Source organism: Caloenas nicobarica, chromosome 33 (genome assembly GCF_036013445.1).
Source record: "Caloenas nicobarica isolate bCalNic1 chromosome 33, bCalNic1.hap1, whole genome shotgun sequence".
Lineage (NCBI taxonomy): Eukaryota > Metazoa > Chordata > Aves > Columbiformes > Columbidae > Caloenas > Caloenas nicobarica.
The window spans coordinates 2,074,139-2,089,016 of NC_088277.1; the positions used below are offsets into that span (position 1 = coordinate 2,074,139).

The window sequence follows — 14,878 nt, forward strand, 5'->3', positions numbered from 1 at the left end:
CCGTAGCCCCTCTGTCCCCAGGGAACCTGGGGTTCCCCGTGCGGCCCCCAAAAACAGCCATTCTCGGGGAGAAAGGTGGAAGGAAAGCTCCGGGCCCCTAATTTGGCTGCAGCCACCCGCCCAGCTCGGCCAGGGGCACCACAAGGGACAGCCCCGTGGCTCCGCTTCGCCACAGGAGCCCCAACCCCAAAAGGGTTGGGAGGTTGAGGGACGCCCCATGGCACAGGGTGCTCTGGTCCACGGGGCCGCAGGCTCCCCGCCGCTGAACCCCCCGCCGAACCAGCAGCTGCCCCCAGGCACCATCCACCGGCTCCTGCCCCGGGTCGGCCGCTGCTCCTCCTGTCACCGTCCCCTCCCCGCCACGCAGGGACCTGCCCGGGGTCCGGCACCAGCCCAGTCTGTGCCCCCCGGGCCCGCAAGCGCCCCGACATTTCGCTCTGGGGTCAGTGGAAATTGGCCCCCTCGGCCCCAGCCCCCCAGGCCCCACACGTCAAGCCAGAGCCCTCCCAGGGCCGAAGTGCTACTTATCTTTAAGAGCTTTTGCAATAAGTCTTTTTAGTAATTATTATTTCTAAACGGCGGGTTTTGTTTTATTATTGTCATTATTATTATTATTGTTATTATTATTTGCTTCCTGACCAAAATTAGGAACTGGGGGTCAGTCCTTTGTATCCAGCGATCACCCAAAGATAACGGGTCGGCCACATCCATAAATTTTCTTATGGATTTTTCCTAATGTTTCATTGCGTTTCATTTATTTATTTTCTTCCTTTCTCTTTCCCATTAAAGCTTTTAAAGATGGGGCTGGGATTTGACCTTGACGCTCACCTGTTGAAGCATACACTTCTTCGTTTGTTTCTATTATGTCATCCGCATTTTATATTTCTTATATATAATATATATGACTATATATATATGTGTACATATATATATATCTCTCTATATATGCATCATACCAGTGTAGATACCCATCTAGAAGCATTTAGGCCTTGTTCTCGTGCCATTTTTTTTTTCTGTTACTGATCTCTGAATGCCTTCAAGTGTATAAAGTGTTGAATTCTCTCTGGTATCTGTACTATGTACACACATTTTCATAGGAAGCACAATAAGATGACAGATGCATTGTACATCAATACCTGCTACTCTTAACGGTGATATAAAGAATGATATAAACTCCTGAACGCTGAGCCTTTCTCTCTCGCTGAGCTGCTGGAAATGCTCCCCAAGGAGGTACAGGTGGGGACGGCGTCAGCCCGGGGTGTTCTTGAAGGTTTTGCTGAAATCCCGGAGCCAAGAGCGAAAGGAAGGGGGGAGGATAAAGCTTCACTCCAGACTTCCAGCCCTGTCTCTAAATGTGCACTTGAATCCAGCAACATCCGAGCGAATGGGGAACAGAGTCACGTTAAAGGAACATTTCAGGGCTGGAGGGTGGGAGCTGGTTTTTGATCTCAAGCAGAGGGAGGAGAACGAACATCCGCACGGCTGCTTATGTCTGAACGCCTCTGTGGTTTGGGACAGACACGTGAGATTCAGCAGAAACGAGTCACCGGCTTGAACATCACCTGGTTTTAATTTAACTGAGCTAGTAGCAGTTGTAGCACACACCGTCTGTAAACACGCTTTTGTGCCCTAAAATTTCCCAGCTACAAAAGAGCAAAAGTAACCCGCTAGATCCAACGCTGGGCATCCAAAAAAGCCCTCGGGACCCCATGGAGGCTGAATAATAGTGAGTGGGGAGGGAATACTGAAATGCCAAACTCCCGCTGGTCACTTGGCTCTGGCCATGTCCCTGTTGCTCCTGGAAATGGCAGACGAGTGTTTTGCATTTAAAGCAGAAGGGTCTGACTGCTATTCTGGTCCTTCCCTGCCAGAGCTGGTGCTGCAAAGGCCACAGGGTGGGCTTTGAGTAGGAACAAGATAATATAGCTGAGCCCAGAAGGGAGTTAATGAACCTAAATTAATTGCGCACAGGCACTGTGAGTAGCCAGAGCAGCTGATGGTGTCCGCTCCCTCCATCCGCAGCAGCTCCCGTTGCAGGGGGCAGGCGGTGACCCCAGCTCTGCAAGCTCTAATCTCTTCCACAGCTCCCCATTAACCTGCCGGGCTGTGCTGGGAGCGGGTCACCCCCTCCATCTGTCGCAGCCTCGCACGGCAGCGACGCGGCCGAGGTTTCTGCTGCCGGTTTGCAAGCCTGGAACAGGCGGCCGGGGAGGTGTCTGTGCCCCAAAGGATGCGCAGCCCGTGCGGTTCCCGTGAGGAAGCCGGACAGGACACCAGTGGGAGCAGCTCTGGCATATGAAGTGGAAAAGCTGCACATTTTCAGGCTCAAGTTGCGCCAGGGGAGGTTGAGGTTGGATCTGGGGAACAATTTCTTCCCCAAAGGGCTGTCGGGCATTGGAACAGGCTGCCCAGGGCAGTGCTGGAGTCACCATCCCTGGAGGGGTTGGACAGACAGAGATGAGGCTCTTAGGGACACGGTTTAGTGCTAGATTAAGGTTATGGTTGGACTCGTGATCTTAAGGGTCTCTTCCAACCAAAATGATTCTATGGTTCTATGTGTGCCGTGCAGGCAGCATGTGTACATCCACGTCTGTCACTCGGTGGTGTGAGACTCACGCTGTGCACAAGACAAGGAGTTAATTACATTTCACAGGAAGCATCTCTGACGATCCACGTGAGGACGGGGTGTGATACACCTCAGCTCGAGATGCTGGGAAGCACCTGCTTGCACGGCGCTGTGTTTACCGTGCGGATCGTGCGGCTGCTGAAACCCTACAGAGCGAGGATTCATCATGCAACGCGCACAGAACCACGGCAGAGATAGCATCACCTCTTCTCCCTGGCAATAATTCCCAGATACCACTTGCTTACTGCTAACGCTGCCAGCAGAAACAGGCACTGAGATATAATTACACAGTCCTGGATGCTGTTGGGCTGCCTGGAGCCAGAGCCGCACTGGGTGGGGAAGGAGGTTTCAGCGGAGCTGCAGGTGCAGGAGAATGAAGGTGCACGGGGTAGCGTTTCACAAACCATTTCCACTGGGAGGAGTGAAGCAAGCAAACGCTCAGGGCAGAGGAAAGGAGAAAGGACAAGTGTAAGGAGACACTGTGCCAGGGAAACTGGGGTTATTTTATGCCTGTGTTTCTTGCAAAATGCAGCTGGTACGAGGGGACAAAGAGGACGGGTCAGAGAACATCCCTGGGGACAGAGTCCTGGGGTCGCTCTCATAGAATCATGGAATAATTTGCGTTGAAGAGACCGTCCCAGCTCCCCCAGTGCCCCCCGTGCCATGAGCAGGGACATCTGCACCAGCTCAGGGTGCTCAGAGCCCCGTCCAGCCTGGCCTGGGATGTCTCCAGGGATGGTTCAGCCACCACCTCTCTGGCCAACCTGGGCCAGGCTCTCACCACCCTCAGGGCCAACAATTTCGTCCTTATTACCTGGTCTAAATCTTCCCTCCTTTAGTTGAAAATCATCACCCCTTGTCCTATCACAACAGGCCCTGCTCAAAAGTCTGTCCCCATCTTTCTTTAGGCCCCTTTTAAGTCCGGAAAGGCCGCACTAAGGTCTCCCCGGAGCTTCTCTTCTCCAGCTGAACAGCCCAACTCTCTCAGCCGCTCCTCCCAGCAGAGCTGTTCCAGCCTCGGGTCATTTCTGGGGCTCCTCTGGCCCCTCTCCAACAGGTCCAGGTCTGTCCTGTGCTCAGGACCCCAGAGCTGGATGCGGTGCCCGGGGGGTCTCACCAGAGCGGGGCAGAGGGGACAATCCCCTCCCTCCACCTGCTGCCCAAGGGGCTGGGGATGCGGCCCAGGGTACGACTGATCCGGGTGCCAGCGCACGTTGCCGGCTCATGTCCCATCTGTCACCCCCAACACCCCAAATCTCCGCAGGGCTGCTCTCCAGTGATGCGGGGTCTCTCCGGACCCTGTCACTCACCTGCACCCTGCACAAGCTGAGCAGCTCCTCAGGTCTCACCTCCCTCTCCCCACTTCTCAGGTCAGCCCTTGCTGTCTGTCACCGCACCGCACTCTGTGTGTCCCCCCCGGAGCCAAGTAGCTTGCCCGCCTGCCCAAAAGCTCCTGCCAGGCTTTCAGTCTCAGTCCAAGTTGCATCTGAACAATACAGAGCAGATAAGTTCCACTGCTTTTCCTTCCCATGAATATTTCATCAGGCTGCCGGGCGCCAAGCCTGTCGGAGGTGGCATTAAATTAACTGCACGGACACATGGATGCTGAGACAACAGTTAACGGCCGCGCTCAAAGCTTTGTGTTTTTCATCAGGGATAGGAACTGCTGTATCTGGCAGAAAAGGTGCCAACACATCCCCACTTCTTTGCTCAGTCACCAATGCCACTCACTCCTCAGGACAGCCTCCAAAAGGACCCATGATGGTCATTAATTGCTTAACTAATACTTGTGGTGTGGCTGCTCATGGATTAATGCTGGCTGGATTTGTGTCCCTTTTTCTCTCCAAGGGTCAGTGCTCCGGGCAACAGCAAATCTAATGCTAATACTTGCAGAAAGTGGCCTTTAATTCTAACATAGTGCTTGCTGTAGCAACCCAAGTCACTGTCAAGGGAGACAGGAATCCTCTTCCTGGGTGCTCAGCCTAAACCTGAGCAAACTGACTCCACTCACGTCCATTTGTGCCCCCAAAAGGTTATTTCTTTTGATGTTAAGGACGGCGGTTCTGGCGGGAGGTGTTTCTGCCAGGTCTCCATCCCAGGGCAGGCGAAGCCCCTTCCCCAGCACATCCTGGAGCAGAGGAGGCCTCAGGACCAGCATCTCCTACAAAAGGCACATTTTTATACCCGCAAATGCTGCAGTTGTGGCCCGGTGAGCACAGGACTGCAGCCCACCGTGTTCCCAACGCCCGCAGGACTCCCCACCTCCCCATGGCCTTTGCATCCCCCCAGGCTCCCCATGAACGTTGTCCACAGGTCCCTGCACCCCCAAAAGCAACTCACACAGACCCTGCACCCCCAGGACCCGGCCCTAGCAGAAGAATGGGGACAGACTTTTGAGCAGGGCCTGTCGCGATAAGACAAGGAGTGATGGTTTTAAACTAAAGGAGGGAGGTTCGGGCTGGACATGAGGAAGAAACTGTTGAGCTTGGGGTGCAGAGAGGACTTTGGGGTGCAGGGGGGGTTTGCATTGGGGTTTAGCAGGGTACAGGGAGCACAGCGGGGTGCAGAGGGGCACAGCACGATCTGGGGGGATTCGGTGGGGTTCCCCAAGGTGCAGTGGTGTTCAAGGGGCAGTGGAGAGGCTCAGCGGGTGCAACGGGGTGATGTGGGGTACAGCACAATGCTGCTGGATCCATCCATCCATGATGACCCGAGGCTGGAACAGCTCTGCTGGGAGGAGCGGCTGAGAGAGTTGGGCTGTTCAGCTGGAGAAGAGAAGCTCCAGGGAGACCTTAGTGCGGCCTTTCCAGACTTAAAAGGAGCTGAGAAGAAATATGGGGACAGACTTTTGAGCAGGGCTTGTTGCGATAGGACAAGGGGTGATGGTTTTCAACTCAAGGAGGGGAGATTTAGACCAGGTAATAAGGACGAAATTGTTGGCCCTGAGGGTGGGGAGAGCCTGGCCCAGGTTGGCCAGAGAGGTGGTGGCTGAACCATCCCTGGAGACATCCCAGGCCAGGCTGGACGGGGCTCTGAGCACCCTGAGCTGGTGCAGATGTCCCTGCTCATGGCAGGGGGGGATAAGGTGACATTTGAAGGCCCCTCCAGCCCGAACCATCGGTAATTCTGTAAAAACCAGCCGCCCCGCCACCCCCCAGCATGCGCTTCCAGCCCGGCAGAGGGCGACGGTTGTGGGCGGGGCCTCTCTAGCGCAGCACCTGCGCGGGCTCTCTATGACCAACTTCCGGTTCCGGCCCGCTCCCCTTTGTGCTGGAGAAGATGGCGGCGCGGGCGGGATTCCAGTCGGTCACTCCCAGCGCTGGCGGGGCCGCCGCTGCCGGGGCCGCTGCGCTGGGACCGGGCACCCCGGGCGGGCCGGTGCGCATGGGCCCGGCTCCCGGCCAGGGCCTGTACCGCTCCCCGCTGCCGGGAGCCGCCTACCCGGTGAGCCGGAGGAGGGGCCGGCGGGGCGGGGCGGGCGGGAGCGGGGGCGGCGGGGCCGGGGCTGGGCCGGCCCCTCCCGGTGGGCACTGGAGCGCTTTGCTTCTCTCCGCAGCGCCCCGGGATGTTACCGGGCAGCCGGCTGGCGCCGCAGGGCCCGGCCATGGGCCCGCCCGGGTACGGGAGCCCCGCGGTGCGGCCCGGGATGGCGCAGCCCGGCCTGGACCAGGCCCGCAAGCGGCCGGCGCCGCAGCAGCTCCAGCAGGTGCAGCCGCAGCCCGTGCCCAACCGCAACCACAAGTAAGGGCCGGCATCGCGGGGTGGGGACATCCCGGGGGGTGGGGACGTCCTGGGGAGTGGGGACATCCCGGGGCATCTCCGGGCAGTGGGGACATCCCTGGGCAGTGGGCGACATCCTGGGGCAACGGTGGCATCCCGGCACAGTGGGGGACGTTCCTGGGCAGCAGGGGACATCCCAGAGAGCAGGGACGTTGCTGGGCGGCAGGGACATCCTGGGCAATGTGGACATCCCAGAGAGTGGGGTCATTTGTGGCCAATAGGGACACCCAGGGAGTGGGGACATTCCTGAGCAATAGGTGACATCCCGGGGCAATGAGGATATCCCTGGGCAGCAGTGGACATCCTGGGCAATGGCAACATCCCAGGGAGTCGGGACATCCATGGGCAACAGGGACACCTGGGGGGTGGGGACATCCCTGGGCAACAGGGACATCCCTGAGCAGTGGGGACATCCCGAGGGGTGGGGACATCCGTGGGCAGTGGACGACATCCTGGGGCAACGGTGGCATCCTGACACAGCGGGGAACATTCCTGGGCAGCAGGGGACATCCCAGAGAGCAGGGACGTCCTGAGCAATGTGGACATCCCAGAGAGTGGGGTCATCTGTGGACAATAGGGACACCCAGGGAGTAGGGACATTCCTGAGCAATAGGTGACATCCCGGGGCAATGGGGACATCCCTGGGCAGCAGTGGACATCCTGGGCAATGGCAACATCCCAAGGAGTCGGGACATCCATGGGCAACAGGGACACCTGGGGGGTGGGGACATCCCTGGGCAGTGGGGACAACCCAGGACATCCCTGAGCAGTGGGGACATCCCGAGGGGTGGGGACATCCGTGGGCAATGCGTGACATCCTGGGGCAACGGTGGCATCCCGGCACAGCAGGGGACATTCCTGAGCAGCAGGGGACATCCCAGAGAGCAGGGACGTTGCTGGGCGGCAGGGACGTCCTGAGCAATGTGGATATCCCAGAGAGTGGGGACATTTGTGGACAACAGGGACACCCAGGGAGTGGGGACATTCCTGAGCAATAGGGGACATCCCTGGGCAGCAGTGGACATCCTGGGCAATGGCAACATCCCAGGGAGTCAGGACATCCATGGGCAACAGGGACACCGCGGGGGTGGGGACATTCCCGGGCAACAGGGTCATCCCTGGGCAGTGGGGACATCCCGGGGCATCTCTGGGCAGTGGGGACATCCCGAGAGGGGGGGACATCCGTGGGCAATGGGTGACATCCTGGGACAGTGGGGGACATTCCTGGGCAGCAGGGGACATCCTGGGAGCAGGGATGTCGCTGGGCAGCGGGGACATCCCAGAGAGTGGGGACATTCCTGAGCAACAGGTGACATCCTGGGGCAATGAGGACATCCCTGGGTGGCAGGGACATCCTGGGCAATGGCAACATCCCTGGGCAATGGGGACATCCCAGGGAGTGGGAATATCTGTGGGCAACAGGGATACCCAGGGAGTGGGGACATTCCTGGGCAACGGGGACGTCCCTGAGCAATGACAACATCCCCGGGCAGTGGGGGACATCCCAGGCAGCAGGGACATCCCTGGACAGTGGGGGCATTTGGGACAGCGGGGATGTCCTGGGGTGTCTCGGGGCATCGGGGCACATCCCCAGGCTGGGACACAGACACGTTGTCTCTGCCCCCCAGGGCCCCATGGGGAGACATGGGTTTGGGGGGTGGGCAGGTACCCCCAAAATCAGAGACCGAGCGGTGAGTCCTCGCTGAAGCGGGGACTGTGCCGAGCACGGGGCAGCGTCAGGTGCCAATTCCATGTAACCGGCCGGTGGTGCCGAGCGGGCAGAGCTGTTCTGTTGGGCTTCGTGCCGCGCTTGGGCTGCTTGTGGCTCCTCGTTGGGTGCTGAAAGGGACATCAGCTTTCCTGGGCAGCTCCTCTGGGAGCTTCCAGCAGGTGAAAGTATAACACACAGCTGTTAGACGAGAGCAACTTCACGTTTCTGGCAGTATAACGTGATGCCACAGTAACCCTGGTAATTCATCCCTTGATTTAAAATGCATCTCCTAGCAGAGTCAATCTAAAGCTAATTGAGGCCAGCGAGTCACTTTGTTTCGGCGTCATGCCAGCACGCCCTTTCCAACTTGGCGTAACCCGGCTCTCGGAGCTCTCGTAGGGGCTGCAACACGTCGGGGTGATCGGTTGGTCACACTGCTGTGGCTCTGTCAGCTCCGCGGTGCTGAGGAGCACAGAGCCTCACTCCGCGGTGACAATGAGCGGCTCTGAAAACGAGAGCCTGAGAGTGGCATCCCGGCTGAGCGCACCATGAATGCCGCAGCGCTAAGGCGGGGAATAACCCGGCGTCTCGCTCCCTTCGCAAACACCTACAGTTAATTTGCGCAAAGCGGTTGCCATTTTAACACCTCTGTGTGCATCTTCTTCCCTAACAGCGCTAAAAAGAAGAAGATGGCTGACAAAATTCTACCTCAGAGGGTGAGTGGCGCAGGCAGCGACAGCCGCTGTTGGTACGAGGGAGCCGGGGAAGCGTGGGTGCGCTGACAGTGATTTGTGTTCTTGCTTGGCTGTAGATTCGTGAACTCGTACCCGAGTCTCAGGCCTACATGGACTTGCTGGCTTTTGAAAGGAAATTGGACCAGACGATCATGAGGAAACGCTTGGATATCCAGGAGGCCTTGAAGCGGCCCATTAAGGTAGGAGGTTGTTTGTAGTTATCGCAGTTTGTAGTTACCGTAACCGAAGTTTGGAGGCTCCCGCTTTAGTGACAACAGCAGGAGGGCACTGAAGCTCGGGCTGTGTCACTGTACACGTGGCATATCAGAAATCATAATGCTCCAGATGTAACCAAGGAGTGGAACCAGAAGTGCCTCTTTCAAAGAATCACAGAATCATTTTGATTGGAAAAGCCCCTCAAGATCATCAAGTCCAACCGTTCCTCCACCCCTGGCACTGCCCCACGTCCCTGAGAACCTCATCTCTGTCTGTCCAACCCCTCCAGCGATGGTGACTCCAGCACTGCCCTGGGCAGCCTGTTCCAATGCTCCACAGCCCTTTGAGGAAGAAATTGTTCCCCAGATCCAACCTCGACCTCCCCTGGCGCAACGTGAGGCCGTTTCCTCTGGTCCTGGTGCTTGTTCCTGGGGAGCAGAGCCCGACCCCCCCTGGCTCCAAGCTCCTTTCAGGCAGGTCAGAGATCAGAAGGTCTCCCCTCAGCTCCTGTTCTCCAGGCTGAACCCCCCCAGGTCCCTCAGCCGCTCCCATCACACTTGTGCTCCAGCCCCTCACCAGCTCCGTTCCCTTTTCTGAACTCCTTGCCCTGGGAGAGGGGGAATATGAGGCAGCTAAAAACATTAAGCTTAGTTAGAGCAGAACATAAGCAAGATACTCAGCCCTTTATTTCAGAATTAACATTGAGCCGATGCTTTTTCTCTCAGCAAAAACGAAAGCTGCGTATTTTTATCTCGAATACCTTCAATCCAGCCAAGTCGGACGCAGAGGATGGCGAAGGAACAGTTGCCTCCTGGGAGCTGCGAGTGGAGGGACGGCTGCTGGAAGATGTAAGTGTGAAATACCCAACTGCAGAGGTGACTTTATGGATCTGGAATTGGCGATGAAATCAGTTTCTTAGTGTCTGAGGCTGTAGCTGAGGGCTTGATAGCCTCCTTCATCTCTGTTTTCCAAGGAGTCTGATGGTGAAGAGACCGAGAGCCCAATTTGGAGAGCGATGGGTGTCCCCGTGGCAGGACATGAGTTATACGAAGTTCTTGTAGCTTTAAGAATAAATGGTGAGAGCAGCTCAGTGGCACGTGTGTCCCCTGGCGCTGAGAACCAGGGCACTCGTGTTGTACGTAACTGCTGAGTGATTTAATTCCTGTGAGCTCATCGTTACCTCCAGTCTTTCACTTTCTGACTTGGGACTCGATTTTCAAGCACGTATTGGTGAACGTAGGTGTTTGGAACTTGAAGGAACACTGTCGTGCACGGTGGCTGCGCTTGAGTGCTGAGACTCGCTGTCCTAATGCTTTTCCTTCCTGTGTTGCTTGCAGTCTGCTCTGTCCAAGTATGATGCCACCAAGCAGAAAAGAAAGTTCTCATCCTTCTTTAAATCTCTGGTCATTGAACTTGATAAAGACCTGTATGGCCCTGACAATCACCTGGTAGAGGTGAGCTTCTTTTTGCTGCGTTACCTCTAAAAATGGGTTGGTGTTTCAGCTGACAGGGTTGAAATATCACGTGTAGCTTGAGATTTGGGGATGCTTGAGGCTCGAACAAGTGTCTGGGAGCCAGGAGCTCTTCAGTTCTTATCTTGGCTTTTCCTTTGACTCGCCGGGGCTTTGGACAAATGTATTAACTCTTGTTTCAAGCTGTAAGCAGGAATAAGGTGAATGTTCTCAAGGTGGGTGGGATTTACTGGCAATCTTGTGGGTGCCAAGCAGCAGGAGTGAGGAGAACCAAGCACGTGTGTGCTTCTAAATGGCCTCTCCTGTTCAGTGGCACAGAACCGCTACGACTCAGGAGACAGACGGCTTCCAGGTGAAGAGGCCGGGAGACGTCAACGTGCGCTGTACTGTCCTCCTGATGCTGGATTACCAGGTGAGACGCGGTGACAGCGCAGGGCGCGTGCCGCTGGCTGTGTCTGCGGCCACCTCACCTTGCTGTGCTTCTTGGTTCAGCCTCCCCAGTTCAAACTGGATCCCCGCTTGGCTCGTCTGCTGGGGATTCACACTCAGACCCGGCCGGTGATCATCCAGGCCTTGTGGCAATACATCAAGACCCACAAGCTGCAGGACCCCCACGAGCGGGAGTACGTCATCTGCGACAAATACCTGCAGCAGGTAACGGTGGCTGGAACAAGCGACTGTTTCGGTTTTTCTTTGTGAGCAGCTGGCGATCACTGGCGCTGAGCTCCCGCCCCTTTCCTTAGCCCTGTGTTTCTGTCACAGATATTTGAATCTCAGCGGATGAAGTTCTCCGAAATCCCACAAAGACTTCACGCCTTGCTTATGCCCCCAGAACCGATCATCATTAACCATGTCATCAGGTGAGACTTTGTATTTCTCAGAAGAGTGGGAGGGATGGATGATGCTGGTGCAGGCAAATGATGTAACATCTTCTGATTTTGAGCAGCAGTTTGTGCATTGCCTGTGACTGTTTCTCTGCACAAGAACAGCCGCCTCTTTTGTTTACCGCATCCCGTTTTCACAAGGCACTGCCACGCTCGTGCTGTCCTTTGTGTTACACTTCTCTAGATAGAAATCTGCTCGGAGCGACCGCTTGTGCTGCAAAGCCATCGCTGGAGCTTTGCTGCTTGGTGGCAGAGCTGAAGCTGACACCAGCCTGGCTTGTCCCCACAGTCCCTGCGCTGCATCGTCCTAGAGGACCCACAAATTGGTGCTTTCTCGAGCTACTCGCTTATTTTGACTTTTTTTGTGGCTATCGCTAGTGTTGACCCAAATGACCAGAAGAAAACAGCCTGCTATGACATCGATGTGGAGGTGGACGATACCTTGAAAACTCAGATGAATTCTTTTCTGCTGTCCACAGCCAGTCAACAGGAAATTGCTGCTCTGGATAACAAGGTAGGAATCGCTCCTCCAGCTCTGCTCTCTCCTCGTGCTGGGTGGGAAAGTGTCTCTGGAGCAGGCGAGCCCTGAACAGGACAGTTCAGCTTTGCTCTCTCCTGCATTTGGAAGCTGGAGTGGGGTCAGCCACTTGTGAAAACAGGTGCCTTTACCTGGAAGCAAATGGTCAGTGGGAAAACGGGTAATATTTAGAGCAGGAAACTGGGAATTGCAAATCGTCTCTGATGGGCATGAGTCAAACAGGGAGTATGAGAATTCACCTTTGCGTTTGGTCTCCTGATGCTTCTGGCTGACTTTTTCCCCTATTCAGCGGTTTAGTTGCTGTGCTTATCTCCTTCAGATTCATGAAACAATAGAGACAATTAACCAGCTGAAGACGCAGCGTGAGTTCATGCTGAGCTTTGCCCGAGATCCTCAGGGCTTCATCAACGACTGGCTCCAGTCCCAGTGCCGAGATTTAAAGGTAAAAGCTTTGTCTTGTGTGGAAGGTGGATGCAGTCACACGCTTCCCTCATTATAACCAGCTCCCACAGAGTGGGAGGCAATTTCCTGCTCAGAGAGCAGGGCTGGAATTGGAGTCGAGTGCAAGAACCTGACCTGACTGTACCGACACTTTTTGAGGAAGGGGGAGTGAGCGTGGGTTTGCGCAGCACAGCCAGAGCTGCTGCACTCCCTGAGCTCTTTTGTCCTTTGTGCTCTGCAGACAATGACTGACGTTGTTGGGAATCCTGAAGAGGAGCGCAGAGCCGAGTTCTACTTCCAGCCATGGGCACAGGAAGCCGTCTGCAGATACTTCTACTCCAAGGTGAGTGTCCCCGAGCTGGGGTCCCTCTCCACCCCAGTGGCTCAGGGTACCTGTCACTCCTTGCTGATGTGGAAAGTGGCAGTGCCAAGTGTCACTTGTGGACGCTGCTGACGCATCTTGGTTCCAGTTTGAGTTCCCCCCTTTCCAGCTGGGTCACTGGGATGCCGTGGTGCTGCAGCACCTGAGGATGTTAACGCTGTGGCTCTGGCTTCTCTCGCAGGTACAGCAGAGGCGGCAGGAGCTGGAGCAGGCACTGGGAATCCGTAACACATAGGCTGCTCCGCTCCTCCCCGGCCAGAAGGCATTGCGGTATTTGTGGAGACAGCTGCAGAGTTCACTGTTCAGGCTCACACAATCCCGCTCCGGCAGCGAGACCATCATTATTCATCCTGGCATTGTCCCTGTTGGGGCAGCTCCAGGACACCTGGGATCTTCTGGAGTGTGACAAGCAGACAGGCTCCAAAAAACACACATTTCTACCTGGTTTTCTTCCTGACTGTTGCCTTGTCAGCCCTAAGGCTTCCGATAGCCTCCCTGTGACTCCGCACTGCCCGTAGTGTCCCCGTAGCCAGTACGACCGCTGACTTGGAGCCTTCCTCACATTCAGAAACCACAGCCTGTTCTTCCCCAACTAGTGGCACACGTGAGACCTGGATCTGCGCTAAGGGGGCAGTTCTGTGGCCGGTCTCCTCCCCGCCTCGTTTTACAGCAAGGAGCCGTGGGCAGGATGCTGTGAGCTGACATACCTCCCTGCCCTCTCCCTTGCTGCTGCACCGGGCTGCCTCACGGGTCACTCTCCTCCTTGAGGAAGTTACTGGACTGCATAGAGAATCACTTCTTCCCTCCTTCCCTTCTGCCTCTTTCCTTTCGTGTTCTTTGGCAGATCCCTGCCACTGGCTTCCTGCTGGGACGTGGAAGCACCGCAGCGGTGGGACTTCTCTGCGCTTCATGAGACCGACACTTGCAGTTCCAGCAAGTCACCCGCTTCCTTCTGTTCCCTGTAGCAGCAGCTGCCTGGCGGACTCGTGCGGGAGCGCAGCGTTGTGGGCTCGTTCCTTTGGGACACTTGTCCTGTGTCACTTGCTGAGGGGACCAGAGGCTCCTTGGCGTGGATCCGAGGGTGTCACGGGACAGTCCTGGGGAGCAGACGGAGCTCCAAGCATGCGCGAGTTCGCGGGTGTTTCCGTGCCGAAGCTCCTGTGGTTTTTAGTCAAGTTTTAGGTTCTGAGGCTGCCCTGAGGCCCAGCATGGTTCAGGAATGTACAAGTAGCTTTTCTCTGCCGCGAGGAGCAGCAGCCCAAATGCTTCTTCATGGAGTGAATTACTAGTGAACTAGCGGTCAGGGCTAAGAGTGGCTTCTGACCCAGATCTCAGTATTTCTGCTCGGGACTATAAGCCAAACGGACTCCACGTTGGTCAGATTCTCTTGGAACAGTTGCAAAGTTACGTTACTGACAAACCGCCTCATTCCCACACCCAGCGTTGGGGTGGTTGTGATGAATTTGGGAGCCTGGGTGGCCCTACTCCATGTGTCTGTGTTATACATGTCTGTGAGTAATAGACTCACCGTCCCTTCTTTGCCCCCTTACGAAACGGCTCCTCTGTGGCACTGGGGGGACGGTCTCGGTGCTGGTGAAGCAGCCCCTGACTCCTCGGGGTCCTCACGTGAAGGATGCTGCGTAGGCAAACATAGCTGGTGCAGAGTAACTGCTTTTCTTAACTGAATATTCTGGTTTTTTCCATGGACCAAAATTTTTTTTTTTGTACTGTATCCTTGTAGATGTCACCCAGTTTTAATAAAAGCCTCCTGTGAAGGAAGGCGTCCTCCCTCCTTGCGTTCTCTCAGCAGCTGCCTTGGCGGATGACATTTCATGGACTTGCCTGGGAAGAGACAAGGTTGTCACCCTCCCTTTTTTCTTTTTTTTTGCTTTTTTTTTTTTTTAATCTGACAAATCCAACTGGGTTAAGAGACCGGAGAGAAAATGTCCTTCATGTTTTGTCCTTTTATAGAGAGCCTTTCATTGTAAGGATCTCTTGGCTTGTAGAGCCTGCTGAGCCTTTGCAAAGTGCTTTTGTGGTAAGAAAAGTCACTTGAGCAAATCTGGGAATCCAGTGGCGGAGCTGCTGATAAGA

At 55.8% G+C, this 14,878-nt stretch overlaps 1 protein-coding gene across 1 annotated transcript; it reads left to right on the forward strand.

Annotated features, from left to right (window-relative positions):
• The first annotated feature begins 5,903 nt into the window (after positions 1 to 5,903).
• Positions 5,904 to 14,557, forward strand: SMARCD1 (SWI/SNF related, matrix associated, actin dependent regulator of chromatin, subfamily d, member 1). The gene is made up of 13 exons (XM_065654306.1): positions 5,904 to 6,070; positions 6,183 to 6,367; positions 8,791 to 8,833; positions 8,929 to 9,051; positions 9,793 to 9,915; positions 10,405 to 10,521; positions 10,850 to 10,951; positions 11,032 to 11,193; positions 11,302 to 11,399; positions 11,802 to 11,937; positions 12,281 to 12,403; positions 12,644 to 12,745; positions 12,966 to 14,557. The coding sequence occupies exons 1-13, from the start codon at positions 5,906 to 5,908 to the stop codon at positions 13,017 to 13,019; spliced, it is 1,533 nt and encodes a 510-aa protein (XP_065510378.1). The 5' UTR covers positions 5,904 to 5,905; the 3' UTR covers positions 13,020 to 14,557.
• The last annotated feature ends 321 nt before the right edge of the window (positions 14,558 to 14,878 follow it).

What these genes read in the sequence shown, in the direction of transcription:
- SMARCD1 (XM_065654306.1), top strand. Translation starts at nt 5,906, where the DNA reads ATGGCGGCGCGGGCGGGATTCCAGTCGGTCACTCCCAGCGCTGGCGGG. An exon ending in GTGCCCAACCGCAACCACAA is followed by an intron (nt 6,368 to 8,790) that starts GTAAGGGCCGGC and finishes CTTCCCTAACAG; the next exon opens with CGCTAAAAAGAAGAAGATGG. An exon ending in ACAAAATTCTACCTCAGAGG is followed by an intron (nt 8,834 to 8,928) that starts GTGAGTGGCGCA and finishes GCTTGGCTGTAG; the next exon opens with ATTCGTGAACTCGTACCCGA.